Raw genomic sequence first — 22,910 nt, 5'->3', positions numbered from 1 at the left:
TTCTAAATACCCATCTTGTTCCAATGACAAATCTATCTCTTGGTCTAGGAACCAAGTGCCAAACTTTATTGCTTTCGAATTGTTGCAATTCTTCTTACATGATAACAATCCAATCTGATTCAGCAAGGGCTTCTTTAATATTTGTAGGTTCAATGTTGGAGAGGAAGGAATAGAGAGAACAAAAGTTGTTCAACCCTCTGCGAGTCTGAACACCTCTCCATAAGTTCCCAAGAATGTTTTCCATGGGATGAGAGTCTTTATATCTCCATTTCTTAGAAACTGAAGACGCGTCAATATTATTTGAACTAGGCTCACCTTCTTCAAATGATTGGGAACCAAGAAGTGTTCCCCCTGAGTTTAATCCCGGGGTTATAGTAGATCCAAGTATAACACTGGATTCTATATCTTGGTTTGGATTTGAAGTTATAGCTTTATCAGGTATAACTTCAGTTTCCAAGTTCTTGTCTTGAGAGGAAGTTATAGTATCATCAACTATAACATCAGCTCTCTTCCCCTTTTTCATTTGTAGGGTTTCCAAGTTCATCATTTATGCCTTAAATTTCTTTATCTTCTTCATCCAACTCTGGGAGATCACCTTTAGATAGACGAAAATCAGGTTCGTTCATATCTTCCTCTTCATCCTGTTCAGCCTTATCAAAAGTATTATTCTCATCAAAAATAACATGAACACTTTCCTCGATGCATAAAGTTCTTTTAGTAAAAACCTTGTATGCTTTACTATGATTAGAGTATCCAACGAAAACAGCTTCGTCACTTCTAGGATCAAATTTACTTAAACGGTTTTTGTCATTGTTATGGACGAAGAATTTGCTCCCGAAGCAACGGAGATGAGATATATTAGGTTTTCGTCCTCTTAGAAGCTCATATAGAGTCTTTTTAATGATAGGTCTAATCAAAGCTCGACTATGAACATAATAAGCAGTACTAATAGCTTCAACCCAAAAATTACGAGGTAAACCACTACACAATAACATAGTGTGTGCCATATCCTCTAGTGTTCTATTCATACGTTCAACAACACCGTTTTGTTGTGGGGTACGTGGTGCAGAAAAATTATGTCCCACACCGTTTTCCCTACAATATTCTATAAAGGTGTGATTGTCAAATTCGGTGCCGTGATCCGTACGAATAAAGACTAACTTTTATTTATACTTGTTTTGGGCAAGCTTCATTAGAACTACAAATTCATGGAAAGTTTCATCTTTTGAATTTAGAAAGAGAGGCCAAACATACCTTGAGTAGTCATCAACTAGAACAAAAACATACCTAGATCCGCCTCTACTTCTTACCTTCATTGGGCCACACAGATCCATATGTACTAGTTCCAGTGGTTCCTTGGTGCTTACCACTCTCTTTGGTTTGAATGACGATCTCACATGTTTCCATCGAGCACCCGAGCACTACTACAAAACATAAGAAAGAAGACGGTTGAAAACCGTTCTCATATTATGAACGGAACCGTGCTCCCGCTGGCCGTTCTCTTTTCCTAAGAGAACGGTTTGTGATATTCTAACCGTGCTCTTTATTTAACTTAAATAGGACGGTTCAATTTACAACCGTCTTCTTTTGTACACCCTTTTAGACCGGTTAAATATGGAACCGTGCTCTTTTGTCGTTCTCTTCCTACAACTCCAACCGTCCTCTTTATTAAAACTTCCCGCGCTCCAATTTTTACCAACGGCTATATTTTTGAACTAATAGAGCACGGATGTTAATGAACCGACGTCTTTGTACCTGTTATTTTTTTTTAATATACAAAATTCTATTTTAATCTACCGAGCTATAAAGCTTACAATAATGGCTAAATCCTGCAATATGTTATACCAAAAAAATCTCCAAATACTCCATTAATGTCAACATGCATCTTCGATCCACAAATTCTAGCTAGCACAAGTTTTCAATAAGCGTACATAAATGTATGTAAGTTGATCAATATTCTCTTACGACACAAGTAAAGCAAACAAAAAACTACTTAAGCTAATTAAACTTTATCATCGCTTATCTTCGGCTTAAATTGTAGTGCAAAGTTAGCCCATATATCCCTCACTTCATCAATTTGCTCAAATGCATATGTCTTGGGAGCTTTAAGCATGAACTGAAAACGTATTTACAAAAATATTGTTAGGAAAATTATATGCATGACGTCTAAATGAAAGTAAACAAATAGATTGTAACAATTTAAATAAAGAAACAAAAACATACATTCGGAATAATGCTAACATATCTTCCTCTCGATGATCTCCAAAGATGTATCGACGAGATATAGTATCCACATAAGACACTACCTATGGGCTGCGTAGGGCACTAAAATAGAAGCTCATATTATAAATACATACACACTATACTTAATAAGAGAAACGGCCAAACAACCAATACACACTATACTTAATAAGATTTGATAATGAAAATTCAGGGACCTTCAAAATCTCTCGCATAGACAAATTAGCTACAAGTATGTTAGGGTGACTAGAGGCAACAAGGAAGCTACAAGGGTCGGGACTAATGAAGGTAATACATGTACTTCATGGTTAGAGGTCAGCTCTTTGCAAAAAGAGAGCAAAGGGAAGAGGCAGGGGAATAGGGACTTCATATAGGTCACATTCACCATATGGATTAGGTATATATTATGGTGGTCAAGGGGAGGTGATATACAAAGGTAGTATGACGGCTCCAGGTATCGTTATTAGTGACCCCAATGTTCTCGACAAATGACTCAGGCAAAACTAAAGTATTGACACACAAGAAGTACCTTAATCTTTTTCCAAACAAGCTCTTTGGCTTCATATGCAGCAAGTGGATCAATTGAGTTCCTTTTATCAAAGGCCCTGTATATATAGATAGGTTTATAAATTTATTCCGTTTTAGAAAATGAAATGATAATTTGAAGCATAATAGAAAAAACAAGATCACATATACATTGAACATACTTAGAAATTGTATTCACGAAAAATTGACGAGGCTCCTCATATCCAACAGGATCACACCAATAAACTATACTTTGAGCCGGATTGATCACACCCAACATCCAATGTTCACTATGAGTCATGGATAAAAAAAAACAATTAAGATATCAATTTAATTATGGGCAAAAAATAAGATAATCACCAATAATAATACTTTGAAAAGAAGTTTATATTTACCCCTCGACATATGGAGCAAATATAAGTTTTCGACCTCTACCACATCCGGTACATGTCATGGCCCTAGCAATATAATCGGATCGATAATTTTCATCCTCGACACTTGAATACGGGGACAATGTATGTGGGCACAAGAATCCATATGAACTCGTACTTTGCATAGTCTCGGTAAGTTCACTCAAATACCTACCACAATAAGAAAGTCAATGGAACGAAGAGAGTAAACAGTAAACTAATTACAAGAGACCAAACTGTTTGAGGTTTAGGGTATTAAGTTTCGTAGAAGTGTCTAATTCATCCATGACTCCACACAAAATGTAATACCAAAACACTTCATGAATGATGAAACACGGGTGCTCTAGAGAAAGTAACCTAGAGCAACGTAAGTCTTCACAAAAGATTATATTCTATGGCAAAGAGCTTTTAAACAACATTCTACCTGATAGTAGAATAAAAAGAATACTATCAATTATATACAGAGAGGAAATCTTATAAAAAAGGAGTTGAAGGGAAAACATAAGAAAATACTTCATTAAAGGGATTCACTATATTTTTCTTCTGATTCATTCAAGGAACATAAGAAAACATGCGATCAACGGAGTCGCTATATTTTTCTTCTGAGTCATTCAAACCAATTATCCACTCCTGATAACAATGTACTTTTTTTCTTGGTGAAAAACTAAATCTCGCAAGTTGCTGGAGTGGAAGATAAATTTTGGTTAGCTAAGTGTTACTATTAGAGATGAATACATGAACAAAATCAAATCAGATAAACTCCAACCATAGCTACATAATAGCTAGCTGAACTTTATGCCTACTTGAACCTAAACCATGTTCAAATACAGTCTTCACCATAACAAATCATTAACACATCTAATTAATTGTTTAGATGGGGAAAAAAACAAATCTTTGAACAACCAGTCGGACAAGTAGTAATTCCAAAGGGCTAGAAAACTTCCAACAACCACAAGTCAGCACAAAGATAAAGGCCATGCCAAGATCTCAGCAAAAAAAGCGAACCTTATAAAAAGAGTAATGTGAGAGGCACCAATCTCATCTTCATCCAACAAATGAACAAGCTCCTCATAACTAAGGTTGCAAATTTGTTTATTGTGTAATATATGTTCATCAATCTCAACGTTGATCATTGTCCCGCTTGCCTTTAAAACCCGAGCCTCAGTTTCTAATAACTTCAAATCCATGGTCCTATGCTTTTGCTTAAACTCACGGCTAACTTTTATACCAAGGAAAGTGTTTGGCCGAATCAAGGGCGAAACCTTTTGAGGCTTGGACTTCATTGCTAATGCTTCTTCTCCTTGATAATTCTTTTCATATTTATTTAAATTAGCATAAATAAGTGGATACACGTCATAAATGTCAATGTATTTTATATTATTATAGTAAAAATATTAATTACCTTATCAGGACTATGAATATGACTTTGCGGCCACTGAACAAATGATCCCTTAGCATGAATCAATGTCATCATATCATCAACAGGCACGGGTAAATCAGCATTTTCCGACCCAGAATAGACCTCCACGATTGATACTTTTCTAAAACCATCACGAAAGGTGATGCCATGAACAGAAACAATTTCGTCCTTATTTGATAGGTATACCAATCCTGAAGCCACTATCTTTGGTGATTCCCTTGGCAATGATAGTACACAAGCTTTCCAGACCTGAACATTTATGATAAAACATAATTTCAAACTACTTTCATTTACTTTGAAATTAGGGTCTTAAATGAAAAGCTTATAGAATAACCTGCTTTGGTGATGGGCCAGGAATCTTCGGAATAATGGTCTTGGGTGTACGATAAACCTCCTCTCGGGGTGTCTCCTCTTGGGGTATCTCCTCTCGGGGTGGCAGTGATGACTCTTCGTTCTGTTATAGTGATTGACTATGAGACCCCTGAATAGATGCAGAATTTCTCGATCCCTCGGTACTCATAGATACCCCCTTCATTAAATCATCTAATACTTCAGGACTTGGTTTCTCACCAGTTTGCCAAAAATGCATCATCATCGCTTTCATCTTTTCTATGTCAGCAATTTGCTTTTGCATGCAATTTATCTTCTCGTACAACTCTTCTCGTGTCGGTTTTCTTGGTCCCTTCCCAAAATACTCAGTTATGCATATACCTTGAGGAACTCCTCGCACACGACCAGGATGCTCAGGCTTGCCTATCGCCCTAGCAAGTATGTCTTCCCGTCCTTCAGGCACAAATGCACCAGCCTCAACATCCTTTTCTAGTGCTTCCTACAAAAGAAAAGGAATACATTTTCAAGTTTTTCTTCCTACAAAAAGCAAGTTACCTGTTTTCAACATCAAAATCGCACATAGGAAGGTGAAAATTAGGGATCGAGCCGATATCCCATTCACATCCACGAAAAGAAAAACTGACTAAGCTAGCAGCACCAACTCCCTAATTAACACAAACATGGAACTTTGGTAAAAAGTGACATCCAAGTAACGGTAGTATTTCTTTCGTACAACAAACTGAAATTGAGAGGCAACACATTCTATATACCTACATCAAAATGCAAACCCAAAGACTCGAAAAATGAAAACAAAACAAGAAATGTTCTAAATGCAATTTCAATGAGATTGTTGATCAGAGTTTTTATGTAACACAAGTACAAAAGTTTTTATGGGACAGTGGTAGTGAAGGTGTTCTGAGACTTCTGACAATCTGGAGAGTTGACTGATGATTTTATGGCGCTGGGAGAAGCTAGTGTGATGGGCAACGAAGAGTTCGGATAACATAATCACAAAAAAGAGTTGGGATATGCAGTATAAATGCACTATAATAACAATAAAAAAGATGCTAAATTGCAAACATCTTGAACTTACAATTTTCAAAGAGATTTCTTTAACATAATCAGTCATGTCCCCTTTGTCGACTTGTGAGCCCCGAGCCAGTTAAATATCGATCAAGTTTTTCCACTTGTTTTCCCTTGGCAGCTAAATCTTTTTTCTAACAAAAACAATAGAGTTCATGAAAATTAACGCCAACTTTTAACTTACAAGTTAGTATCAATATTAAACAAATACAAATAACTTACGACTTTAACTTGAACCCCTCGATATCCTCGCTTTCGAGAGCCATAGTATGTTCCTCTTCTTTTAGCAAAGATTCTCCTTGTTCTTTGCACTTATTGCCTTATAAAATAAGTATATAGGAAGAAAATAGTTTGAGATACTATATTATCATAAAATAATTAATGTGTATTAAAAAAAAGAGCAAATATTACCTTAAATGCTTCAGTAGAGTGAGATGCCACAAACATGTTCCACTCCTCTTGCGTTATATTCTTATACAAGGGTGGTGGTGTCATTTGGATAACTCCCGTCTCATCATACATCCACTTACGAACCAAGGTACATTTCCACTTTCTCCATAAATCAGCCAACTTGTGGAGACACCAATCGTGACGCTCTTCAATGACATTGAAAGCACCCTAAAATATACAACAAACGATATGAGATCTTGTAATAGAAAATAAGCTAATCATAATTTATTATGAGGTCTTGTAATAGAAAATAATAATTTATTATGAGATTTATCCATATAAAATTTAAACGGAGTAATTAATCAAAGCTAGGTAAACCAATGATCGGGACGAAGGAGTAAGTTGTTGTGAGTTATTTTAGAAATGACTCCAGGTTGGTTCACCTCACGCTCAGGGGCGTTTTTAGGAGTTGAATAATGGCAGTTCAAGTTTTGACAACGATGTTTTTGCGGTAGAAAATAATTTTGCGAAAATTTTAGAAAGGAGAAGTGACAATAAAATGAAATGACTTGGATATTTTCCATACTCTTTTAAAAGCCTAAAGGTGTGCTACTGTTCCTGTAACAGTACTTTTGAGCATTTTTACCCATTCTGCCCTTACATTTACTTCTTATTACTTCCGTGCCCTTTTTTTGGCTCAACTAAAGTTCTCCCTCTATTTCCTCCTCCTTCCTCTTTTCGTGTTCCAAGCTGCTCATCATTCTCCATTTTTATATCCTCTATATTTCTTCATTAACACTGTACCAATCAATTATTATATGGCCAAATCACCCGTTTTGTAGGAACCCTAACCTTACCCTAACCAAAACAATCACCATAATTCCTCTTTCTCTTCCTCTTCCAGAAAGCAGTTCACTTATCGAATCGACAACCATAGCTATGACGAATTCAATCCGGCTGATACGAAGACGTAGCAGGTAACTTATCCTGTTCACTATTCTGAATTTCTAACTATTAAGGTGATTATTGATTGTGAGTTAAAGTAATTTCGAGTTTATTTTTGGGTTTAAATTGATTGCATGCAATTGATTTGGGGTTTTCTTAGGTTTAAATTGATTGCATGCAATTGAATCCGGGTGATTTTCCTGCTGTTTTTTCCCATTTTACCCCTGTCTTTTTTCTATACTCTTTATCGTTCTTTCCTCCTCTTCTCTCTGATCATTTTCTCTTTCTCTTTACTTGATGCGATTTCTCTTTCTTTATGTGTACCAATTTATCACCACCATTAAGCTATTTCCTAATTTAATTTCTGGGTTTTGTGGGCGTGATAATGTACCCTGCTGAATCTTTCTTCCGTTTCTCTTACTCATTAAAGCAACAACAATGGCGATCAAGAATGGAATCTGTCACCAACAAGTAGCAGGTTAGTTGCTCTGCTGAATTGTGTGATTTCTTCCTATCTGTTATTGATTTGTGAATTAAATTACATAAGTTAGGGTTTAGTTTTGGGTTTAAATTGATGACATGCAATAATTTGGGCCTTTTTTGGAGGTTTTAATTGATTGCATGTATTAATTTGTGGCTCAAAAGGGTATCCACAGAATCACAACAACAAAGTTAATTATTTTTATTAATTTGATTCTTACATTTTGTTTTGTGCAATTACAGTTGTTGTTGAAAATGGCGGGAACCAGTGCCTTCGATGCCGGAGGCATTTAAGTTGACAAATGACTAGGTATTTCTCTCTTCATCTTTTTGCTCTTGTTGTACGGTTGGCTATCACCTTCTCTAAACTTCATGATTTGATATTCCTTTGATACTCCAATAACAATTAGTACTAATTAACGCCGTGGAAAGTGTGATGTTTTTGTTTGTTTTTTGCTATACACAAGCGCTAATCGTGATTTCATCTAACATTCCATGATTTCCATGGTACGTTTGATTATGTAGCGATTCTTGGTGTCTTATCTGTTGATAATTCACCATTACGCTGTTTTTATTACTACTAATAATTATCATTATGCATATTTATTTGACTATTTTGCGGACTGAATTCACGTGGGTTAGTTGTTTCATTATTTCGTACCTGAGGTTTGCGGGAACCGATGCCTTCAATGCCGGAAGCAGTCATAAACAAATATGCATTAATCAAAAGGCATTTTTGCTGCCACCCTTCATTCGGTCCTCTCACAGAACTCGAAATTAGTGTTTTAGTTCTATAAAATGTTATTTCTTGTAGTTTTGCCGTTTTTTAGTCGTTGGCTGGATATTGGAGGTAGGGACAGGCCCCGATAAGTGCTAAAGTCCGAGTATATGAAATCAAATGTGGATATTGCAGGCAACAAAAAGGCTAAAGCAATAACACGAAATAATACTATTAATAAGAATCTAGACATTGGCTAACTTGAGTATATTACCTCCATTGTATCTTCAAGCTTATACGATTATGTTTTCTCTTTTTGCTTTTTTACACGGAGTCGACAATGTTACTTTTCTTAGGCTGATCGTTTACTGATGCCTGTGTTGGCTGCTTCAGGGATTGTTTCATGTTTGCATATTGTTCTCTGGTTGTTTAGATCAATTGTATTCGGTACTAAGTTTAACTCTTGTCACTACAATGGGGATAATGCTTAAATTTGAAATTAGTTGCATGACATTAGGGACAAAAAATTTTGTTTTGCTTTTGGTGTAAGAGCAGCAGTGGACAAGAGCCCCAGAGATTGTGTTACTATACTTTGTTGGTGACTGTCTCGACGATATTAACTGCGGGTTTCAAGCTCGATTAAGGAGGAGATTCGTGATAAACTTATGGCAGCCAATGTAAAAACGGGTTGTACTTCATGGCATTAATGCAAGTTTAATGGAAATAGAATTGGAGGTAGGAACAACTACATTAGGTAAGAAATTTGTTACAGAATTATTTGTTACAGTAATCCTGTATTTAAAGTAATCAAGCAAGGTTAATTTGCTCAATCTCTCAATTGATTTCTATAGGTAGCCAATTTAGAAAGTCATTTTACTTTATTTTATCATAATCCAAAAATTATCTCCTAACACAGTTGCTTCTTTCATCCGTGAACAACTCCATTACGAGACATATCTCTGTATATGCCTATTGCCGTGCTATATGTCATGACTTTCAAGAATCTGCTTCCAATATCGACATTTGGTGCCCAGATGGTGGACCTTGGAATACCGTAGATTGTTCATAATATGAAAGCTTATGCTTGGGGCTTACAATTTCTGAGTTCATTTGAGGCGGCTTTGGAAGTGAGAACAAGATTCCAGTCTACGGAGGTGAGAGTGGCGGCGAAAGCAATTTTCTACGGTTTTATCTTGCTCATTTTTTATTCCTCATTTGATTTCATATCGGAATTTAGGTTTTTGTTTGAACTCTTATTGATTGCAGTTTGTTTTTTGATGTGTGTAGTGTGCAGTTTCAATCGGCATTGGAAGGGAGAACAAGATTCCAGGCTATGGAGGTGAGAGTGGCAGCGAAAGCAATTTTTTACGACTTTATCTTGCTCATTTTTTATTCCTCAATTGATTTCATTTCTGTGCCATGTCCTTTTTTTTAGGGTATTATTGGCGTCCGTTTTCTACCTATTGGTTTCATCTATGTTGTCTCTCAAATGAAATAATCCGTGACAAGAAGAAGAACAAGCTAACCTGATATTTTAAAGGTTGTCACAAATGAGCAGTCGTGTTCCGGCATTACTGGCGCTTATGTTTGACTCTTGATACTTGTTTCACTTCTGCTAATTTAACTTATTCAGTTTTGAATTACCGTTTCCAGACCATCCAAACTGGTGAAGCCGAGGTGGCTATTTCAAACACTGAAGGAAGTTTGATTGCTTGTGACAACATGGTACTCTTAGCTACTTGAACGAACCTTTTTTTACTTTCTAAAATATATAGTACGGAAACCACATTGAAGGGCTAACATTACTGATTTCGCATAAGCACTCTTTTTCAGGTTGCTTCTCTAATTTTTGTATCAGATGAAATTAATGACATTTCAACTGCAGGATCTGGATTGGAGGTTGAAGAATTATCTTCTTCCAGAGTACCTGCCGCTTCTCCATCAAAATTGATGTCAGTTGAAGAAGTAAGTGCATAATGAAAGTTAATTAACTTTAGTCGATGTTAATTGGATCATTCGTCATTGTTTTTCGTATAAATATTGGTGATATGTGAAGCATTCGTAAGCCCAATGGCTTATATTTTTTCTTTTAAATCTGAGATAAGTAGAATTAGATTCAAATTCTTTACTACATCTCTTGGATTTCTTATCTGGTTGCATACGTAGATAATTAGATGATTCAACAAAGAAACCTTCTTATGTAAAACCTTGTGGTAGGGCTGCGGAAACTGTTAGTTCTACTTGTCCCTTGCATCATAGTGATGAGTATTTACCAGTTGCAAAGGTTCAGGATGGTACATTTTTTGGGGAACTCTCTACTTCTTAGACAAATTCATCTAGAGGTTAGCATTACCAGCTTATGGATAATGCTATAATTTTGTTGTATAAGATCAATGGTTCAATCGCATTTTCGACTGTGCAGCATTATATTACTTATAAGCTATACTCAGTTTGGAATGAGAATATCCCTATGGCTTCTTTTTCGTCAGTTTCAGTGAGAGGGGGCGAAGGCCTGGCGCGAGGTGACCGGGGGCATACACGACCTTCTACGCAAACTTAACTTGTTTCTGTATTTTGTGGGTGGGGCGGTTGTGTCTATATTTTGTGCTACCTCAATCTCATTTTTATTACCCTCATGATTTTCGATGGTCAACCGTTATCAGTTTTCACCATAATTTTCCCTAAATAGTTAAATTACTTGGTGAAATTTATCATGTTTAATTTATCTCAACTGTTAATTTTCATATCATCAATTTTTTGAAAGGCGTCAAAGTTGACAACAGTTGATCGCTAAAGTCAAATGAGGACAATATAAAAAAAATGGAGAGAATATTTCTTAATGGTATGGTAATTGATGTATCATTATCTGATGCACCATGTTTCTAATTGCATACTCCTATTTCAGCATGTCTACTGTAACTTGTTGCAAAAAAGCTCTCAGCCATCCATCGAAGACACTGCAAAGTGGCTGCATCTTCGATTCTTGACGGTAGTCATGGCTTTCTTTACAGCTCTGATCGGCATCATTCGATTTGCAACTCTAAAAGTGTGGAGGGGCTACCAGTCTGATTTCATATCTTCATCGCAACATCCCAGATGTGATTGATGGGTCAATTCCCAAAGAAGATGTTGGACCTCCAACGGGTTTGCAGCTCGCGTATACAAATCTGTTCTCACGTACACTAAGAAGGCTTACCGAGCTAGAAGAGAAGATGGCTACTTTACAAACTAAATTTATGCAAATGCCCTCCGAGAAAGAGGACCTGTTAAATACTGCAATATGTCGACTGGACGCATTAGAAGCAGAGTTAATTTCCACCAAAAAGGTATTCACCCTTTTCCATCTCTACTCCATTATAAACTAAGGATAATTTTGAGAAAAACCTTTTGCTGCTTGTGAATGTATTTCCATGATTTGAAGAATTTACAAACATGTCTTAAATCTTACCTGCAAATGGCGAATCTTAGAGCAAAAACAAGGGGACCAATGTTAATCCCCTTGCCTTGGGATTTAATATTCGCCACTCAACTAATAAGCCAGAAGGGCTCTAACAATAATCTATATATTCAAATGCATATGAACTTAAAAAAGGCAGCAGGGGCCGCACCCCTCCCGCTAAAGCCATGATCCGCCATTGGCCGTACAATTTGGTAACTCTCGTTGAATTAAACTTGTCCGTAAAAATGATTTGCATATAATGTCCTTGGAAGAGTTGGATTTCATCTGATTGAATAATCAGATGTGAGGTTTATTTTAATCGTGCTCAAAGCTGGTTAAAAGCACTTCCATCATTTTGAATTTATACGGTGATTTTATAAAAAGGCGCTACAAGAAGCTTTTATGAGGCAGGAAGATGTTCTGGCATACATAGATGCATAAGCAGCAGCTTAGTGTGGGGTGAGTCCTTCGAAAAAAATGATGGCATAATTCTTTAACCCGGGATCTTACAATAAATTTGGAACGAGGTAAAGTTGTATGATGATCCTTGACTCTTACACGTGAATTACTTTTTTAAGGTTGAAATCGACAAGAATTAGTACCATTTAAGGGCCGCAAACATTCTAAATGAAGTTGAAGCTGAGGCAAGTCTCACAACCATCCGTTAATTATTTTTTCCTTTTTACTGTAGTAATCAAATCACGAGTTCTTCTTGTCTCTGTTACAGTTGGTGTAAGAGAAACAGCAGAAATAGGTCACTCCTATCCTTTCAACGGTGAACAACTCAGAGAAGAAGATGTACTACTTGGCTGAAGTATGTAAATGTTATCCTTAATCTTGTACAACTCTACCTTTTTTCGCGCATAAGCATTCATATCTTTGGTGCACATAGTAGTGTTAGTTTTTTGTTTTCAAATTTAGAATGCAAATTCTATCTGACAAGCCTTTTAATTATAGAAAAATGCTTCTGGGTAAACCAGGCCCAACAGTCAAGGCTATCGTTTTGATTGCATAAGGGGCCAGTGCGGCTACTTAAAATCGAAATTGTTAAACTATCTTGAACTTCTGGAATCGGTGGCAATTAAACCCGTGATCAATCTTGTTGACATGATCGACTAATCTGTGAATGTTGTTTTGTCAGCCAGTCAGCCTCTGTATTAGTGAGACTACTTAATGACAACGTAAGTAGAAGTCATAAAATATACAAAACAAGAGACTAGATATGATAATCTCTGAGAAACGATAAAGCAGGTTATGTCGATATGGTTTTCGGCATTGTGTTGTGTTTGGGAGTGTGGGTAGGGGAAGTTGGATAGGTGATGTTGTGTGATGTGATACAGGAATGAGCTTGGGATACCTACCTCCATTGTCGCAAAGATCTAAGATTTCATATATAGAAACTAATTCTCTTATGTCAAAACATTTTCATAATTTATCTAATTCCGCTATAACTTCGGCAAAACTCTACACTAATATGAGGGGGAAGGGAGGAGATTGATAGGGAGATAAGGGAGAAGAGGAAAATGTCGGGAGAGAGGAGGAGGAGGGAAATGGAGGAAGAGGAAGAGTAGAATAAAAGAGTGATAAGAACACTATTAATAATTTTTATGATCCAAAGTAAAGTTTTTAAACTGTTCTTTAAAAATTTTGAGATTTCAACAAATTTTTAGAATAATAGGGCGCAAAAAATTCACAAATTTAAAAGGACCTTTTACAATATCAAAACATAGCACATAGGAGGACGATAATAAGGGTGGAGGGGAGGAGGTGGGAAGTGAGAGAGGAGGAAGAGGAAAGGGAAGAGAGGAGAGGGAAAAATAAGGGACCGGGATGGTGGGTGGAGAAAAGAGGAAGCAGGGGAGGAGGAGTAAGTGGTGTTTTTGGATGCTCTGTTTATAATGTTTTTTTTTATTATTAAAATACATTGTTATTAATGGGATGACTACGTTGTGGCCACTGATATTGATGTGTTGTTTAGAACTGTTTTTTTGAGCTAGCTGATAGAGACTCATTAGTGAGTGGTTCAAAGCCAACAAATTTTTTTAAATGATTTGGGTGGGAAGACAAAAAAAACTGATGGGTTTAGTTCCAGCTCCATTAATATGGAAATTTTATATGGTTCCATAATTTAGGTGGAAAGATTAAGACTGCTTCAAGTTTGATTGTTAACTATTGCTAGAAGGAGCAAAGCAAGCCTAGGTGATTCATATGAGGGCTTCCATAGTGAGGGATTTATGGGAGTTTATGTTCGTAGGGATTGAATTTTTTAGTTGCAAATCATAAAAGACAGTAAAGTCAACAATAGTTGTGTAGACATATACTAGGTCGTCTTCTCTTCTGCTGAAGTTGCAGGTTGCTCGAATTTTGTTTTTTTACCCAGGAATGTATAGGCTCTAATTTACTGAAAAGTTGCTTTAAAGAAGAGGGGGGAGAGAGAGAAATGAGGAGGGCGAGGGGCAAGGGGAGTAGGAGGATGAGAATGAGGAAGGGGAGAGGCTAGAAAGAGTAGAAGGATGACGATGGGGACGGGTAGAAGTAAGAAAGAGTAGGATGATGAGGGGATGTAGACGGAGGAAGGATAGCCTTTTTTATTTAGCCTTGTCATTCTTTGTGATATTGTTGTAAGTTTTAGGAAAAATTCAAAATTACACCCTTATATGTACACTTTTTACAAAGTTACTCCCTTTTAAAATAAAATTTCAAAATTACTCTTGTAAGAGAGTTCTGATAAAAAATTATTACCAACACCCATCTCAAGTCATAATTAGAAGGAATTGACGAAATTACCCTTGTTTATAACACAAACCTTATTATAGTTTATCCTAATTTACTATTGATTCACTCTCAAATATTCTCAGCCAAAATTATTCTGTTAAAATCAATTAACCTTAATCTGCTGATTTCAACTTCTTTTATCATTGCTAGCTAGGTAAGTTATTTCTATTTCTTCTATTTTACTTTGTAATTTTTTTTTTATGTTCATTAATTACCTTCCTTTGCCAATTGGTTTGAGACTGATCAAACCAATAAAAATACGTACACCTTCCTTTGTCACTGGATTGTAAATTTGGCATGCTTCAAATCTTCTACCTTAATTATCTTTTATCCAAGAAGTTAGCTTAGAAGCTACAAGACCACAAAAGCACAATCTTGGACCATCACAACTACAATGAGAATTTGAGTGCAAGTTAGAACTTGACAATGATTTCATATGTCACAGCAAATAAAGGAAAATGGGGCAAGAGATGGAGGAATACAAGAGAGAGAAATGAAGTGAAAAGTGAGATGGAGGAAGAAAAGAGAGAGAGAAACGAGTGTAGGCAGAGAGAAAGGAGGTGTAAGCCAGAGAGAGAGAGGAGGGACATATTAGAGTAAAAAGAAGAGGGGTAAAATATGAAGGAAATTATAAGAAATTTGAATTTAGTCGGAAAATTGGTTTAATTATGACCTGAGTTGGGTCTTGGTACCAATTTTTTATCGGAACCCTCGTATAAGGGAGTAATTTTGAAATTTTGTTTTAAAAGGGAGTAACTTTGAAAAAAGTGTACATATAAGGGTGTAATTTTGAATTTTTCCTAAGTTTTATTGTTTTTTGTTTTGATTTTGAATTATTTTGGTCAGGATGGGCACAAAGTTAGGTCATCAATGAAAGCAAAAGCTTCCCCAAAGATAGTGGTGGCATCGACAAGGAGAACGGAATGTTTGGGCGACCATTGTATAAATATGCAGGATGGGAATTCGTATGCGCCAGCGAGGAAAGGTTGGGCTTAGTTTCGTGCACGATGTTGCAGCCTTCATTGTCCAATGTGGGATAAGTTGCTATTGGAACTCTAGAGTACAAGAAATGAACCTATAAAAGCTACCTTTTTCTTATGATCCATGTCGAGTGTTTTAGTGCTAATCTTTTTGTTTGTTTATTGCACTATGATACCCCTCGACGATAATGTCAAGGTTGAAGTTTTTCTACAGTTCTATTTTTTTGGTTAACCTACAGGTCATAAAATTTTTTTGGTCATTAGTTCAGCATTCATTGTCTTTTCGTGGGGTTATCCCATTCTTTAAATTGAGAAAAAGGATACTATTGTCTATGCCTTAGTGGCACTGTTATTTCACCGAATAATTTTTATTGTTCTCTATTATATTGCATTAGACATCGTGTTTTCAAGCATCTTCGTCCGTTGTGTAATAACTAATTAACTACTATGCTTGGTCCACGATTTCTAAATATGTGAAGGGCCATGTCCCTTTATGTTGCTATACTCTCGACTTGCTTCCACTTGGCATTTTGCCAAATTGGGGCACCGCGCCCGATAGGGCGCGGTGCAACAACTAGTATATGGTAAAATTTCAAACAAGGTAACCCAAAATTTCATAGGTAAGTAAAAATGAAATTAAAAAGGTAAGTTTTAACGATAAATGACAAAGAGAACTTTTACGAATTTAAAGAAAAGAACAAATTAAAAAAGGAAAATGGCAAAAAAATTACTGGGATTCGACACCCTCAACCTTAAGAGAAGAATACTCTCATCTTTACCACTACACTTAGTTGCTTTCACTGTCAGTTTAGTGTTCTAAATTGTACATATATTTTTCAATGGGGGTAATTAGCGGGTTTAGTTCCAAATTAATACGTTTTGTAATGTAGACTCGGATTTTTAGAATAGGCTTGCTATAAGGTAAGGGTGAATCCATACTCATGGGTCACCCGCTCTCAATCTAAGCCTTTTTTTAAATTTGAACTTTGTACATTACAACTATAACAATAACGAAATTTGATTAATTGAAGTCTGACAATGACAAACTAAACAAATGTAAACAAAATCTCTACAAAAAATCTTATTTAATCTCATCTAAGGGTGAAAAGTAAACCGTATTTAATCTAATCGAAGGGTGAAAAGTAAACAGTCGTGCCAATAAAAATTGGGTTTGAACAGTTGTAGGCCAAAAAATGAAATCCTCAAAACTGCACCTGAATTTTTAAATTGAGATTCCTGATCTACCATTTACCAAACAAAAAATTGAAATAAAACACGGATGAGGAGGTAAATTTGCCGTTATCATTATTGGATGTTATTAAGAATGGATAGTTTGCAGTATGCCTCCATCAAACATTTTCTATTTTGGTTATTAAATTAATAGACAAGGCACTTAAATTATTAAACATTTTCTATGTGAATACTATAGCATATGAATTATGATAGATAGCCTTAAATACATTCAACTGTTTTTTAATAATCTTTGTTTTTCAGCAGCTTAAAGTTCCAAACAATCAGCTATAATGTCGTCGTCAATGAGTAAAATATTCCAACGTCTCAAACCTAAAACCCGTTTCTGCAAAGGAGGAATTCATCTATCATGGCCTTCACCTCCCGTCAATCCTCGGCCAGCACGTAAAACATAAATAAGAAACTTTGCATAATCAAACTTTGATTATGAGCACGTCAATCCTTAGGCTCACTGTCTGTACCAGACTAACAAGACTAACAGTAGTTGATGGATTAACATTCAATGGTACACGAAATTTGGGCAACAAATAGGAAGACAATGTAAATATTCACATATAAAGGCTGAGATTATACACAAATCATAAAAAATTGGATTAAACCCTAAACCCACAAATACAAGTAAATCACGATTAATACAAAAATAAAGCAAGATTAAGCAAGGAGAAGCAAAACCAAACAAATTCAATGAGCAGTAAACCCAAATCAAATGGACAAATATTAATTAATCAATGGGTAATTCATAAAATTTATGAAAATATAAAAAATAGTTGATCGAAAGAGGGCGTTTATCGATTCTTGGTGCTTGGAATGGTGGTGAATGTCGTAGTGAAGGACGAGCAATGGCCGATGAGTGTGCAGAATTCGATTAGCTAGGGTTTGAGTGATGCGTGATTGAGAAGTTGAGAACGAAGTTGAATATGGTTGTGTATATCTAAATTATGAAGAAGGAGGAGGACGGTTGAATAGAAAACCGTCTTTGTTTTCGGTTTTCTAGACCGGTTAAGTTTCTCAACCGTCTTCTTTGTTTTTTTTCTAAAATATTCAAGACAGTTGGTAAAAGGACCCGTCTTCTATCTCTATATCACAATTGGCGCGCAATATTGGTGAAAATTTAAGACGGTTGCGAAATAATTCGTTCCTTATGCCTCGTCTCCTAAGGTCATATTTGTAGTAGTGGAGGCATATAGCGTTTCTTGATCGAATTTGATTCATGGCAATCCTTCAACCAAATCCCATTTATTTAGTTTATTAAGGATTGTTGAGCTAATGTGGGCAAACCTCTTATGCCATAAACACGGATCATCTAGAGTAGCTTTCATGCATGTAAAGGAGTTAGTAGGAATTGCATTTAAATCAATCATATCGACAATCCTTTTACGGTGACCTTCAAGAATTACGTTACCTGTTCCTTTAATTATTATATGACAAGTATCTGAATGAAAAACAACTTTGTTTCCCTTGTCACATAATTGAGAGATACTAAGTAGATTATGCTTGAGTCCTCTAACAAGATAAACATCACTTATAGCATGAGAAATGGAAATACCAACCTTTCCTACACCGACAACCTTACCTTTCTTGTTATCTCCAAAAGTAACCTTACCTCCATCAAAGGGCTCAAGTAAAAGGAATAGATTTATATCACCAGTTATATGCCTTGAACCGCTGCTATCAAGGTATCATAGATTATTCTCTTTCACCACAACCTGCAAAATAATTAGATACAGTTTTTAGGTACCCAAGCAAGGTTGGATCCATTAGTGTTAGTTACCCTGAAGAATAGATCTTTTCTAACCCAGGCTTATCTAATTGTTTTTCGTTTGGTAGATGATTAGGTTTGAATTGGAAATGTCCTAGTCTTAGGGTAAGCTCTAGGTAATTCACGTGGTTGCTTAGGGGGGGCCTTAGTCTTATAAGACTCTTTAGGCTTTTGTGGTTGCTTAGGTTCATCGCTCTTCTTCTTGTAATCAAAACTGATATCATAGAACCAACGAAAGTTATTATTTCTTTCTTCATTCAGGTTAGGTTCATCTGTGGGAACATCGTGTTCTTAGACTACTGTGTTAGACACTTTAACCAATTGAATGCCTTTGCGTAAATCTTGCACGTGTTTAACACAGTTGTCTTGAATATGTCCCGTATGACCACAATAATTGCAAATCAAGTATTCAAGTAAATTGACATATTTTCTCTTCCTGAAATCTTGTTCGAAGGAGTTGTTTTGCATTTATAGTAGTCTATACGACCATATCACTCATTTAATAAACCCATTTTCTTGTTGTTGTCTGATTGCTCAGTTAGAAATTTTAGGACTTTCGTGCTTCCTTCCCACTAATCATGAACCTTTCTAGCATGTAGGAGCAGATCCTTTAAAGATTGAATTTCTTTTAAACATTCGGAATGATCTAATTCAACATCTTTAGAGGAATCATTCTCTTTATAGTTGTCACGAAAGTCCTGGAATCTTTTATCAAGAACTCGTACCATCTCCGAATGTAATTTCTTAGTATCGGATAATAGAGTTTTAGATTCCTTCAACTGCTGATTTAGAGAATCAATTTCCTTCTTTTGATCTGAAATAACTGCTTCTCTAGCCGTAGCTTCAGATTTAAGAAGCTCTTTGACTTTCCTCAATTCTAAAATTATAACTTTATTAGCTATAACTTTGGCTTGAAGATGATTAATGTTGAGTTTCAGTTCTAAGGTTATATCTTCATTAGCTATAATTTTAGACTCAAGAACCTTTTTCTCAGCATTTGTAGAATCTGAAGTTGTGGCTATATTAACTGTAACTTTAGATTTAAGCTTCTTAGCCTTAGCCTTAAGAAGTTGATTCTCTTCAGCAATATCAAGATTTTGTTCTTTTAATTCTTTTAATTCCAGATCTTGGTCGTGACACTTATCAAGAGACTGCTCGAAGAATTGTCTTAAAGCATTCTTAGATAACTTTTTAACTTGTTTTTAAGTTCAAGATAACTTACCTCTTCTTCTTCATTTTCTGAGACAGATTCTCCTAGAAGACAGTACTCTGACTTTGAATTGATGCTGTCATCGTCACTATCTGAAACTAGGTCAAGACTGATGTTGCTTAGACACAGATTAACAACTTCTTCATCTTCAGATCCTTCGTCATCTTCTGTATCGAGGTCTCCCCAACACGAGGCTAACATGACTTGTTTGAATTCATTTATGGTCTTTTCGCGTTTAGTCTTGTCCTTGATTTTCTCCCATGTGGGACAATCCTTGATCATATGATCGAACTCTCTGCACTTAAAGCATTCTCTATTGACGAAGGAAGTTTTTGACTCAGTTGTTTTCTTATTGAAGGATTTATTATTAGGGTTATTTAATGAGAATACTCTATACTATTGGGGTGCTTCTCAAAATACTCCAAACTATATTTTAACTACCAATATAACCAACAATTATCCACCTTCGCTTATATTACACTATATCGACTGGCTACCTGCTAAACAGGTTAACTTTCTTTGTAAACTCTTTTAACCTCTCTTTTCTTTTCTCTGTTAACTTTTTTTTTACTTCTTCTCCTGTCTTTACACCTAATCTCCATTAAAGTTATCAACCTTCTTCAACACGCCATTAATGGTCCTCACCAACACCGCCTCATTGATCATTTCTTAAATTCATCTTCTCTCACTCGCATACAATCTGGTGGTTGATTACAAGGGAAGTAAAAATGGTAAAGGAAGAAGATGAAGTCTAAAAAAGGGGAAAATGGGGGGTTTGAAGAGAATGTCGAAGATCTCCGGTAAAATATTTTCTGGGTAACCGAGTTACCTGTAGAAAAATGATTTGTAACACTACCTTACAACCTCCCAAACGCCAAATTAATTTGGGAATTCAGAATTCTGGAAAATTACCTCCACTGTTGAATGGAGAGGCACATGCAATTAGACAACGCATGTCCCTCTAAATGCACAATTTCAACACTCCTTTTCCTAATACCTAGACAGTATACAATTCCCAAATCTTATCTTTTGTGATGATTCATGTACTCTGTCAAAGTTGATTTAAAGTGCGAAGTTCATGTAATCTAGGTTTCAAGCGAATATGGCGTTTAATGTGCCCCAAGTTAATAATCTTGGTTTTAGCAAATTGACAGAAATTGAAGACTTGGAATTTGGAAATAAATTCAAAGATTTATATGAGGGAATTCAACGGTTTTTATACAAAGTTGATTTTAGTAGGGCAGTAAGTTCAAATAGTTAGGATTTATTTAGAGCACCGATTAAATAAGTACTTCCGGATAAAATAGAAGAGAGAGATAAATTTTGAAAAAAAATGGGTAAAGGAAGAAGATAAAGATTGTAAATGGAAGAAAGAAGGGTAAATGAAGAAGATGAAGATTGAGGAATAATAAAGGGGAAAAGAGTGGGCAACGATTAAAATAAAAAAAATTTACCTGCTACATCAAGTTAACAAAGCACGAATTCTGTTCAAAGTGAAGTAGGTATTAGTTGGTTTTATTGGTAGTTAAAATAAAGTTTAGAGTATTTTGAGCAGAACCCCCATAGTTCAGGGTATTGCTATTAATTAACCCTTATTATTATAGGAAGGCTTTGTTTGCTTATTTCTAAATATTTTCTTTTTGAAACGTTTGGAAAACAAAACCGTCACATCCTCAATGTCAGATTCTACCTTTTCATTTTCTGAAGCTTGAAGAGCCATGCTCTTATTCTTACTTGGCTCAACATCGTCGTTATCTAGAACAATCTCGTGAGCCGTGAGAGCTCCAATAAGTTCCTGATATGACAAGGAAGTAAGATCTCTTGATTCCTCCATTGTCGTTACCTTAGGACGCCACTTTTTGGTAAGACTTCTAAGAACTTTTCTGGCAATGTTCTCAAACTCAAACTTCCTACCAAGATTTTTCAATTCATTTATGATGCTATAAAATCGTGCAGACATGCTATCAAGAGATTCGTTTGGCTCCATTGTAAAGAGCTCATATTTTTGAATCAGCAAGTTAATACGATATTTCTTAACGATTGTCGTTCCTTCATAAGCTAATTCAAGACCATCCCATATTTCCTTGGCCAAGGTACAAAAAGAAAAACGGTCGAATTCATTCGATGTCATGCCGTTTTGCAACAGGCTTATCGCTTTTGAGTTTTTCTTAGCTTTCTTGTAATCAGCCTCCACATAGTCTTCTTCCTTTTTCTCATTGGTAGTGCCTTCTGAAGATTCGACCAAAATTTTTTTTGGTCCATTCTTAATGATCGTCCAGCACTCCCAATCATGTCCTTTTATGTAGTGGGTCATCATGTTCTTCCAAAGTTCATAATTCTTCCCATCAAAGACGGGACACTTAAGATACTTGGAGTCCATTTCACACGTGTAAGGCAACGGAACAAATAAGAATTAAAAATAAAAAAAGATAGTCGGATCAGCCTCTTTGTGGTTATGCAATCAAGAGCACGAGGCTCTGAAACTAATTGAAGAGTCTATCGATCTGAAATACTCAAGGGGGGGGGGGGGGGAATTGAGTATTTAAACTTTTGTCCCACTTTTTTGAATGTCCGTATGAGTGTGACTTAATAATTAATTACTTAAAATTTATTGATTAAACTTTAACTAATTAACCGGTCGAAGCTAAAACGTAAAGAAAACGAACAATAAAACAAGTGACACACGTGATTTTGAAGTGGTTCAGTTTCACAAGTCGAAACCTACGTCCACTATTCTCGATTAATAATTTTAGTACCTTTATACGGATTACAAAATTACTAACCCACTCGTACAACTAACTCTAGTTGTAACTTAAATGAGTATCGTTAAACACTCGGTTTTATCTAACTTACGTTAATAATAAAGCACTTGATTCTTCTTCTAAGTTTACACAATTGAACGAGTAAGAAACAATGTTTAAGTACTATTATCTAGTAACGTAATCTTACGGAAT

The 22,910-nt window shown here is 35.8% G+C and overlaps 1 protein-coding gene and 2 long non-coding RNA genes across 4 annotated transcripts; 1 reads left to right on the top strand and 2 right to left on the bottom strand.

The window, feature by feature from the left end:
* Positions 1–1,816: 1,816 nt before the first annotated feature.
* LOC141623925 (uncharacterized) lies at positions 1,817–6,067 on the bottom strand. Of its 2 annotated transcripts, XM_074440082.1 has the most exons (9): positions 6,020–6,067; positions 4,931–5,425; positions 4,579–4,845; positions 4,182–4,486; positions 3,162–3,347; positions 2,949–3,056; positions 2,771–2,846; positions 2,224–2,325; positions 1,817–2,116 (listed from the first exon to the last, which is right to left on the bottom strand). In XM_074440082.1, exons 3-9 carry the CDS (start codon positions 4,648–4,650, stop codon positions 2,003–2,005), a joined length of 963 nt encoding a protein of 320 aa, XP_074296183.1. In that variant the 5' UTR covers positions 4,651–4,845; positions 4,931–5,425; positions 6,020–6,067; the 3' UTR covers positions 1,817–2,002. The 2 variants fall into 2 exon arrangements, with proteins under 2 accessions (XP_074296183.1, XP_074296184.1); XM_074440083.1 differs by lacking the exon at positions 2,224–2,325.
* Positions 6,068–6,084: 17 nt separating this feature from the next.
* Positions 6,085–6,622, bottom strand: LOC141623924 (uncharacterized). The gene is made up of 3 exons (XR_012533733.1): positions 6,421–6,622; positions 6,232–6,328; positions 6,085–6,143 (listed from the first exon to the last, which is right to left on the bottom strand). It is a non-coding gene; the product is annotated as an uncharacterized LOC141623924 (long non-coding RNA).
* Positions 6,623–9,563: 2,941 nt separating this feature from the next.
* On the top strand, positions 9,564–15,898 carry LOC141621777 (uncharacterized). The gene is made up of 8 exons (XR_012532664.1): positions 9,564–9,696; positions 9,830–9,881; positions 10,196–10,267; positions 10,428–10,507; positions 11,554–11,868; positions 12,560–12,625; positions 12,709–12,795; positions 15,603–15,898. It is a non-coding gene; the product is annotated as an uncharacterized LOC141621777 (long non-coding RNA).
* The last annotated feature ends 7,012 nt before the right edge of the window (positions 15,899–22,910 follow it).

This window comes from Silene latifolia, chromosome X (genome assembly GCF_048544455.1).
Source record: "Silene latifolia isolate original U9 population chromosome X, ASM4854445v1, whole genome shotgun sequence".
Taxonomy (NCBI): domain Eukaryota; kingdom Viridiplantae; phylum Streptophyta; class Magnoliopsida; order Caryophyllales; family Caryophyllaceae; genus Silene; species Silene latifolia.
The sequence above is the reverse complement of the archived record's forward strand: the minus strand, read 5'-3'. Positions and strand labels throughout refer to the sequence as shown.

What these genes read in the sequence shown, in the direction of transcription:
- LOC141623925 (XM_074440082.1), bottom strand. Translation starts at nt 4,650, where the DNA reads ATGATGACATTGATTCATGCTAAGGGATCATTTGTTCAGTGGCCGCAA. An exon ending in TTTGCTCCATATGTCGAGGG is followed by an intron (nt 3,057 to 3,161) that starts GTAAATATAAAC and finishes CATGACTCATAG; the next exon opens with TGAACATTGGATGTTGGGTG. An exon ending in TTCGTGAATACAATTTCTAA is followed by an intron (nt 2,847 to 2,948) that starts GTATGTTCAATG and finishes CTATATATACAG; the next exon opens with GGCCTTTGATAAAAGGAACT.